General features: G+C 46.3%; 1 protein-coding gene and 1 long non-coding RNA gene across 6 annotated transcripts; one reads left to right on the plus strand and one right to left on the minus strand.

Moving 5' to 3' along the window:
* Positions 1 to 233: 233 nt before the first annotated feature.
* COX6A1 (cytochrome c oxidase subunit 6A1) lies at positions 234 to 1,706 on the minus strand. Its single transcript, XM_080393011.1, has 3 exons — positions 1,547 to 1,706; positions 1,054 to 1,193; positions 234 to 486 (listed from the first exon to the last, which is right to left on the minus strand). Exons 1-3 carry the CDS (start codon positions 1,647 to 1,649, stop codon positions 400 to 402), a joined length of 330 nt encoding a protein of 109 aa, XP_080249137.1. The 5' UTR covers positions 1,650 to 1,706; the 3' UTR covers positions 234 to 399.
* Positions 1,707 to 1,841: 135 nt separating this feature from the next.
* Positions 1,842 to 9,621, plus strand: LOC308066123. Of its 5 annotated transcripts, XR_013929057.1 has the most exons (4): positions 1,842 to 4,496; positions 4,647 to 4,750; positions 5,392 to 7,174; positions 8,172 to 9,621. It is a non-coding gene; the product is annotated as an uncharacterized lncRNA (long non-coding RNA). The 5 variants fall into 5 exon arrangements; XR_013929053.1 differs by having other exon boundaries at positions 1,842 to 5,564; positions 7,095 to 7,174; XR_013929054.1 differs by having other exon boundaries at positions 1,842 to 5,441; positions 7,095 to 7,174.
* The last annotated feature ends 357 nt before the right edge of the window (positions 9,622 to 9,978 follow it).

Consider the following 9,978-nt stretch of genomic DNA (forward strand, 5'->3'; position numbering starts at 1 on the left):
GGAGAACATGCTTCAGTATATACAGTATTAGCCTGGAACCTGTTCATCTGCCTGTGACCTGTGTCTTTACAGTGATCAGTTAGAGTGCATTCCTGTTGTTAACGTTACCAGATTCAGGCAGTCAAACCCCTTCGCTCCTGCACTGTATCCTGTGGGAGGTGTCAATGTTTTAAGCAAACACTGAACTAAAGAACTTCTAATGATTCAGACTAACAAAAAAGTCAAATCCTAAATTCAAGTTCAGAGTTGTTTATTTAAAGGACCTCTACACTGGTACAGACAGAGGCCACAACACCATTCAGTTTCATTGTAGAAGGAATGCAGAGTTTAAATGATGGTTCCCACGCAACATTCTGGTCCACGATGGGAAGAGCTAAATTTCTGGCTGTGGTCAGGATCTTAGTGGTCATCTTCATAACCGGTTGGGAGAGCATTAACATGAGGGTTGTGGAACAGAGTTTTGTTCCCATCACCCCAGGGGAAAGGCTGTTGAAAGAAGAAAGAAAATAAGCCAGCAGCAGCTAAATGAACCATCTCAGAAAATCAACAGCAATATGGACTCAAACATCACACTGCTTGACGGGCTGATGAATTAAGCAAGTTTGCATCTGTCCCTGGACAAGAGTTGGAAAACAAGTGTCCCTTAGGTGGGAGCCACTGTCTATAGACGAGAAGATCTTCGTGTTCTTGCTTAGACATCAACTATGCTATGAGGACTCCAGTTTTAAGATTTTTGGGATCTCCTCTGTCAGCTTTTGAATCTGTATTAATTTAAGGTAAGTACAGCTCTAGGACTGAAATGGTTTTCAGCAAGACATTAGCAGGATTACTTGGGGGTGGGAAGGCGTGTGAATACCATGGGTATTTCCTCTGAGCTGCAAGAAACTATTGCTGCCTCAGAAACAAAGCCATCAGTTAAGATCGTGGCTACGTATGCAACACCTCATGTAGGTGACAAGAAAGCAAGAGATGCTGTTGTAATCTCAGATGAAGGCCTGCGGTCATGGTGGGGCCGGGGAAAAGGCAGCCCTTGGAGAGGTCAAGCAAAGGTACCTTGGTCCTGATCCGGAGATGAGCATAAGGAACAAACTCGGGTCTCTCGTGCTCCTGCTGTGCTTTCAGGTAGCAGTTCAGCATGCAAACACCAACACCGGGCAGGGCCACGACGAAGGTCAACAGCTTCCACAGGCGAGCTAGGGAGAGCATTACATGAAATAGAACAGCAACAAGCCTTTCCGTTAGTGACCCGAGAGCTTGTCAAGCGTAATTAACACATTAACGAGGAATTAACGCACGCTCCATGTCCCCCCCCTCGAGCCGGGGTCTCCCCTCCCTGTTTTTACCAGGGAGAGAGGGCGCTCCCCTCCCGCGGGGATCCGGGCCTGACGGCTGCAGCCGCAGCTCTCCCGGGGAGGTCGCCCCCTCCAGGGCTCACACCGCCGGCACCGGCTTCGCCGCGCCCGCCGCCAAGGGCGGCGGCTGTCAAGGGCAGCGGCGTACCGGCCGCAGGTCCCGGCTACGCCCTCGCCCCGAAGAGCCCCGTTACCTCCGCCGGCCTCATGGGCCGCGGCCGACATGCTCCGCCCAGGCAGGGAGCGCGGTGCGGCGGCGCCGAGCAGCAGCCGGGAGACCCTTCCGAGCGCCGCCATCGCGTCCGCGGGCGCCCAGCGGAGCCGGAAGCGGGGTCAGGCCGGCAGGGGGCACCGGGCATGCGCGCTGCGCTCCCGGCCCCGCCCCTGCGCGGCCGCGGGCGGGGGCGCCCCTCCGCGCATGCGCCGGCCGTGGCGCGGGAGGGAGGCGCTGGCTGTGACGTCAGCGTCGCGGCGTGTCGTTCGCGGGGGCGAAGCGGCACCAATTTGATGCTGAGGGGTGGTGGCGGCGTGCGGGTGGCGAAAGGACGGGGGAGGCTGCCCTGTGAGCGGCGCCGGAGCTGTGGGGACAGGGGGTGTGTGGGAGAGCGCTGGGGTCGTCCCAGGCGTGAGGGGACTGAAGCGCTCGAGCTGCGGCAGCCGTGAGGGGAGCAGGAGCGGAGGAGCCTGGGGCTCCTGAGGGGCCTGCAGAGGGGCACGGAGGCAGGGGGGTGGCTGTGGCAGCTGGGTGATTTGTGCTGGCTTCTAACAGGTGTAGAAGGGCAACACTGGGTGGGACCTGTGACTGCACAGCTCTGCAGAGCGGAAGGAAGCATGTTGATATGTGCCATCATGTACAGGCTTGGGGGGTGGTACCCCCAGCATGCATGGCTGTGAGTTTCAGAGATTGCACATTCAGCGTAGGTGGCCTAGGAGACTGGCCTGCCATCCTATGTAGACTTTCCTGGTGGTAAAGCGATTGCACAGCTGTATTTGAGGGTTTTTTATGCAACAGCAGGGAAGGTCTGTTGTATTTGTTACTGAGACCTTTTTTTTTTTTTTTTTCCTCACATGAGGGACCAATCCCATTACTGCAATATAAAAGCTGCTTCAATCACGACAGTAAAAAAGATGCTAATGAAATGCAGTTTTGTAACCACTGATGTGTTTTTAATTACGTGGGTTCCTGGGATGATTCTGCTGAAATAGTAATATCACTTGAATAAACACAAAAGATCTGCAGGAAAAAAAAAAACATCATAATTAATTTGCAAATAGCTAAATCTTACTTTATTGCAGTTCTTATTGCAGCCTGATGGTTGGCTGTTTGACCTTTGGTAGAAACCACGTAGATGGAGAGTACATTTTCAAACACTTAAAACCTCGCAGTAAAATGAGAGGACTCTTGTAGTGGATGCGGAGACTGAAACAGGCCAAGTGGAAAGCAGAGAAACAAGCTTTCAGGGTGGGATGGTGTTAAGGTCTGTCTGTGAGGGAGTGGTATGAAGAAATTGTATTTTTCTTCTAACAAGGTATAAAGGTTTGTGGAAGGAGAAGGAGCAGGTTCCTCTGTCATTCAAAGCAGGCATCTGTGAAAGATGAAGATGAGCTTAAGTAAAGTGCAAGAGCTCTGTCCTGGTTCGGGGTTGTTACTGCACAGTGCTGCTCTGGCCAGGGGTCGTGCAGACTCACATTTCACCTTGGTCCCCTGAAACCCATCACTTTTCTGTTGGCAAGACCAAAGCACGTAGCGTGGCTGCGTTGCTGTTACAGCATTGTTAGATGGTAGGAAGTGGTGGTTGCTGCTGGGGAGTGTGATTTCTTTTCCCTTTTTCACTTGGAATAGGGCTCATGTCCAAATTTACTGTGTAGTTTATGGGAATGGTAAGATGGCCAGGATCTCGGAAGGCTGTTGTGAAATGTACCTTGGCATAAAGATATTGCTCAGTTGTTTGTTTATTGCATTTTTGCAGTGTAAACTGATAATAAGTACATTGGTTTCTTTGTTATTATCTTTATTTTAAAAAAAAATCACAATTACCTCTTCCAGTAATTTTCTTTCATGTTACTTCATTTCATTTGAAGTCTTGCTTACATACTGAAAGGATAAGTTACTCCCTGGTGGCTTTGTGTGTACCTACAGGAGTGTTACTCAGTCTTCACCAACATGATGCATTTTCTACAGTACAGACCTGAAATCACTGCAGCTCACCATGTGTGCGCACAGCTGCTTTGCTGAATGAGGTTGGGAATGTTATGTCATGAAGTTCTTGTCCACATTGCAGGTAGATCTGGCCTTTCTCCACCTGCATCCCTGGGATTTGTGCTTACAAGATGTCTAATATCAGAGTTTTTAAAAGGAATTTGCGTGTGACTTTTCTTGGGAACAGAAGATGCAAAAATTAATTTGTATAATCTTGATGAAACCAAGATTAAGTTCTGTATCCTAAAGCAAATTACGGTGGTGTTTTTATAGCAGGAGCTACATAAACAAAATACTCATTTGTAGCAAAAAGAGCTCTAAGTAAGCAACAGACACTAATGTTTACAAATGAGAGAAAACAAAAAAGGATCCACAAAACAAGAAGCAAACCTCTGTCTAGGATGAGGAATGGTACTCTAAAATGAAAAGGACGTGAGTTGTGCTGCTGCAGTAGCCTCAAACAACAACATGCAAGTGTCCAGCAGGAGGTGAGAGCAGCCGAGGTGTGCTGCCTCCCTAGTTCTGCCTTGCACCTTCACTCCTCTGACAGTCTTGAAAATGCTCTTCTGAGAAGGAAATGCTCACAGAGAGCAGTATGTAGTAGTGGCAACTCTTAGTGCTGCTGCCCCATGTTAAAAAGTACCTTGTGAGCACTTCTACCTATGGACCTCCAAGGGGTTCATGGAGAGAACTAAAAATGGAGTTCACTTCTGTCCTGAACCTGAGTATGGTGGCGGTTTCACTGCAGTCTGAGTTGCAGTGATTTAAAATGGGACTTTCTTAGCCTTTATCATCCCAGGTGTTTCAATTAATCTTCATATTAGGTGCGTCAGGAGTCTAACGGGTCTGACTCACATCATCTTCAAATGTGGTGTAAATTGAGAGAGACTGCTGGAAGACAAAAGATTCCATGTGAAAAATTTCTTCTAGCTGAGGGAAGACAGGTAGGTATTTGAAGAAACCTAGATTATTTTTGTTAAAGTATTGTGAAGAATGTTTTGATATAGTTGTATAAAATATGTTTAACTATGCGCTATGTAATAGTTATCACTGTGATAGTTGCAGTCATCCTGACAGCATGTGTTTTTACAAAGGTGTGGGAAAATACCGGTGAATGAACAGTTATCTCTGCTACTGGCTCAGTAGCTCAGTCTGGATTATTGACCTGTGGTGTGAAAACCCCCTCTTGTACTCACTGGTAAGCGCTGCTGCCTCACAGAAAGGACTTCATTTGAATTCCAAAGCTGACCTATTTAAGGGCCTATAGCTTGATTTAGAAGCTAGCTTATCATCCTTTAATATCCAGTTCTAAATTCAACATTTTGAGGAAGTTTCAACATGTAGATTTTTCCAAAAGATCTAGCATCCTGGGAGTCTTCTGGAGTGCAAAGATGTTACAAAGTTAGCTCTGAAAAGGGGGGTAAAAAAAAGGATAAAATGAAGTGCAGGTAGTCAGTCACTTGTGTGGTGGTGGGACAGGTGGAGGTCAGGCCAGAAATCCTGTAATCTGACTTGGCTACCCAGTAAATGTCTCCTGTTGGGTATGCAGCAGTGACATGTAACATTTTGGATCGTATTGCTTTTCAGTTTAGCAAAATTTGAACAATTGCAGTGAGATGGTGCTCACTACAGGTGGAGTTGACTTGCTCTGCTGAAAAAGAAAGCTTGGATTTGTATGTACTAACCACAGAAACAATTGTGAAGGCAAGAGGCTTTAGCTTTCAGGTAACTGCCTAAAATTCAGTGAGTGTTGAGATAGGGAGATTCCACTATAACTCAGACTCAAAGGACGCTTTCTAAAGACTCATCTTTCACCTTTATTTTTCTTACTTTTCCTAGCTGCAGGGGTGGATAGCAGAAGAGGACATGGATAACAGCATGAATCACTGGTGAGGTGTGATTTATAAAAGCCTTTAATATGGTCAGCTGGGGCCGAAGCCTCTCAGAGCAATGCCGGGCTGGCCCGCCTGGTGGCAAACTGCTTTCACTGGAAGCGCCTCTCCGTTTAGGAGGTTTGGGAACAACAAATGGACTCATTTGGATTTCAGACTGTAATCTCATCTCTGTGCATTTTCAAGTTTTCAGGGACCTGGTCATCTCTCTTGAATAGCAATGTTTCCTCCGTCAGATACTGTCTTAACAAACAGAGTTCACACTGCAGAGATAGTGTCTGTGTCTCAAACTTCACAGTTTCGGGAGGGTTCTTCATCTTCTCTCTGTAGTCCTGGAACTGCAGAAATCAATATTCCGACATCTGTAAATCCTTTGTTCCCCTTTTCACCAGGGCTTTATCAGCTTTGGGAGGGGGGAAGAGGGCGTTGAGAGAGCCATTGTCCCTTCTCTCGGGAATGATCTGGAAGTACTATGCAAATCTTCATTTGAAGACCCTGGGAACTGGGGGAGGGCTTTAGCTGCCGGCTCAGTAGGAGGGGAACTCTGCATCCCTGTTCACACTCTCCTGCTTCGTGCAAGGAGCTGGGAAGAGTTTTTTGAACTCGCAGAAAAGACATTTTGTGCTCTATGCACTTCTGTGAGGCTTTGCCCTCCTTATGTTTCCTGCTTTGTGCTTTTTTCTGCCAGCTTCTTGTAAATATTTGTGTAAGAGTTGGATAGGGAGAGATCTAAGAGCTGCAATTAGCAGTGAAGTCAGAACAGTGCCGGCTGCAGCACCCCTGCAGCCTCACGCCCTGGAGCCTCCCACCAGGTAGTGGTGCAGCTCCAGTGGTGCTAGTGAATATATAGCCCAGCATCCTGGCACTGGCACAGAGTAGGGGCATGGTTTGTTTCAGTAAGCCAATGATTCAGCTGGTCAGGAGTAGCGAAGTAGTTTGCAGTTCTCAAATTATCATATTGTAGCCAGATCTTAAAAAGCCTCCTCTTACTGGGGCAAAGACAGACCAGTACCTGGTTTATGAAACCCTGTAGTCTGTCCTGGCTTGGCTCAGAACTCTGTGTCACCTGTTTTGTATTAGGGCAGGGTCACACTAACCGCCAGTTTCCTGGAAGCTGTGTAGGGTCCTTCTTAGGCCTCATGGAATGGGAAACATCCTGACTGCCTAGGCACATGGGTGAACAGGACAGCTGGGGAGGGAGAGTAACAGATTATAGGCAGTTTTGTATTTATAAGCTACTGTAAAGGCAGTCACAGTTGATTTGATTTTCTGACCTTCTTTTTCATGGCATCACTCCCATTGTTTATTTTTCAAACTTTGAGGGGCATTGTGTTCTAACAAACTAAAAAATACTTTTGAACAATGACATCCCTGGAAAATGCAACACTCTTCTCTCTCTCTCCTGATCAGCTGAGAAGATGCAGCCTTTGAAGAATCTCACCTCCTGTCAAAGCCATAGGAACACATGCCATGAGACCTGATTCTCTGTTATGTCCCATCCCATGTTGTATCTGAAGCATTGTAAAACACTAGTGTTTTGTTCTGCAAGTACTTTACTGCTTTGTAGAGGGAAAGTGCATCACAGGCATAGTTTTGTATGCACAACTGGGTCTAAATATGCTCTTTTTTTTTTTCCGTGTGTAACTCTAGAGTGACTCAGCTGGCTTGAGTGAATATCCCCTGGAACTGTGCTAGCTGGAAGCCAGCCTGGACGTGCCTTCTTGCTTCCTGTAAGTGCTCCCACTACCTGTGCATACTCGCGCATCCATGTAGATGCTTTTCTGAGTACACTTGTTTGCATGCAGGCTGGTGTATGAAGGCACATTCTTCTCACCCACTCTTCACATCTGCATGCAAACACACACGCATTCTCAAGTGCACACATCCATTCCCTTTCCCTCATATACATTTGTGCACATACACAGACCTTTTTGAAAGCTCCTGTTTTCAGAAAGGTTTTATTTATAGGTCCTGCCTGGTTGTGAATGTGAAAGGGAGAAAGCCCCTCAGAGGGTTCCTTTCATGTGTAAATCAGCCTAGGCTGAGAGCATTGGGGTCACTGAGAGGAGGATTTCACTCTTAATTACTCAGAGAGAAAGCAGGCAGGGGACTTTCTCAAACTAATAGGGTTGTTCTCTGCTGGGGAAAGCAGCTTGAGATGGCCCAAGTTTCTCTTGCATCAGATTTTGGGCTCTGATTCACAGGCCTCTCCTGCCAGTGCCAGAGCTGGTGTCTGTGTGGCACTTGGAACAAACAGTTCAGCTTCCAAAACAGCTTACTTACTAAAGATGGTTATGTTAGTTCTGATAATTGGGTGTTCTTTGGAGACCAATGGAAGAACTGACCTAGTCTGCTTTATTTTTATGCCACTTTTATGGAAGAATTATGTTAGTTTGTGCTGTGTATATCTGTGACTCCATCTGAAGACCTCAGTATTCCAGACCTGAAAGCTCCCACCTCTCTGCCAAGTAGAAAAATGTTATTGTCTAGAGATTAGTCCAGTGAGCAGAGCTCTGAACTTGGACTTAAAACCAGCACTGAATTCCCAGTTCAGCCACTGAATGCCTTTGTGACCTTAGCTGTGAAATGGTGTAATCTTCTCTCTAGAATGAGGCTGTTAAGAGCAAAAAATATGGATTGTGATACTCTTGGTAATAAGGCTGCGAATGCCAAGGTATATGTGGGCGATAAGTGTGTCTGAAGAGATGTCTTTTTCCTGGAATGCAGTGTAAGCAATGCGGACTCCCCTGCTGAAGTAGCATTGTCACCTTCCATCCATTGACATCTACTGCGGAGATGGGAACACCCTGATCACAAGCCACTTGGTTCTCTACAGGAACCGCAGGACCTGTTTGTACAACCACAAGCTCACATGAGGTGCAGCCACACTTCGCAGCTGTCAGTAGTTGCAGGGAAGAGATCTGTGTTGTCAAGTGCAAGTGCACATGCAGGCAAGTACATTTTTCTAACTCCAGTTGACTCAGTTAAATTTATATCCTCTCATCTGTGCCTCCTTTTCATATGGCCTCTGCATAGGAAATAAATGCTTTGAGGGCTGAACATTCCCAGCCTGTGCACAAGCAGTCCCCTGGGAGCCCTGATACAGGATTCTTGGAGCTGTGTTAGTTCAGTTTGCCTGGGAAGGCAGAGTTTTCGGTCCAGGAGCACCTGTTTGAGGAAGCTCACAGCAGCGGTGGGGGCCATCGGCAGATGAGGTCAGCAGTCTGAAGTGCCTGCAGAGGTCAGAGAGAAATGAATGGGTCATTTCTTTTGCAAATGAAGAGCTACAGCCTGGAGCAGCCGTAACAGAGCCCAGCATGTGGGTCCAGGCTGTTCCTTTTATGAGCTGATGGAAATGGGGCCCAAAAGGACTTCCCTGATGGAGTTCTGTCACAGGCTTTGTTATCTTCACCTCCTCCAGCATGCACTGGGCATAGAATATGGATTGGGGGTTATCCTGTCTACCAGCACAGTCAAGAGGACGAAGGCTTTATGGCTGCATAGAAAACCTAAGGCTGCAGGGTATCCTTATTGCCATTCCAAAAGGAAAATCTTGTTTTAAGATGTAGAACACATGTTTCTTTCTGCTTTAGTGCTCCTTTTTACACAGCCTACACTAAAATGTGTAAATACAAGGGCTGCTTTAAAGTAATGCACATAACTGAGTAACAGGGGTTAGAAAGCCTAGATTCTATTCTTCGTTCTGGTGGTAGATTGTCATTTAATTTGACAAAGCCCTATGAATGACTTACACCTCATGCCTCACTTTTTCTGTAAAATACTGAAGAATAGTAGGATCTTTTTCTAAAAACATTTTTAGGCTTTGGAATACAGAATGCTTTATATATGCAAAATGTTGCTGTTAGTAGCACTGTCTGTCAATGTAATATCTTTTGGTCTACTTTTTATGCAACAATGTTACTTTGTCTGAATTGTTGATTTGGAATGAATTTTATGTTATATAAACAATGTCACTTCTGTCTTGAGTTTGTTCTTTCACTTCTTTGCAGACCACCAGGGAACTTCTTTCACTGTGAGATTGTAATGGGAGGTGGAGACACCTCGAGGAGAAGGTCGAAACAGACAACAGCAATTACAGTCAATAACATCTATGACTTGAGAAAATCTTGCCTCGATTACAGGGTTTTGTGTGGTCTGTGTGTGCCATCTTTCCTATGTACAGATACTTAAAATAAGGCAAAACATGGAAAGAACTGTTTCCCTTGTAGGAGCTCCAGGAGCAGCTTCCCATTATTATATGGTCTTTTCACAGCATCAGATAGAGTGGGGTAGGGTGGGGACTTTAAGGGGAAGGCAGCTAAGGTTGGGGTAACTGTGCTCACAGTTTTTCCTCACTGCTGTGCTGTTACAGCTATGACAAGCAACTGGAGGTTAGAACAGTCCTGGGACTGCCAGAAGGTGTACTAAAAAGGAAAATGAACTTAGGTTTAGATTTTATTTTTCAACCTCTGCTATGTGTGAAGGATTGGTTTTTATGGCTTTTATCTCTGCTTTCCTTTAGAAACCTCAGGAG

The sequence above is a fragment of the Falco punctatus genome (genome assembly GCF_963210335.1).
Source record: "Falco punctatus genome assembly, chromosome: 1".
NCBI lineage: Eukaryota > Metazoa > Chordata > Aves > Falconiformes > Falconidae > Falco > Falco punctatus.

Excerpts from the sequence above, each read along its gene's own strand:
- COX6A1 (XM_080393011.1), bottom strand. The coding sequence starts at position 1,649 with ATGGCGGCGCTCGGAAGGGTCTCCCGGCTGCTGCTCGGCGCCGCCGCA. Across the intron at positions 1,194-1,546 it reads GGCCCATGAGGCCGGCGGAG|CTCGCCTGTGGAAGCTGTTG; the intron begins GTAACGGGGCTC and ends TGCTCTCCCTAG. Across the intron at positions 487-1,053 it reads ATCTCCGGATCAGGACCAAG|CCTTTCCCCTGGGGTGATGG; the intron begins GTACCTTTGCTT and ends TTCTTTCAACAG.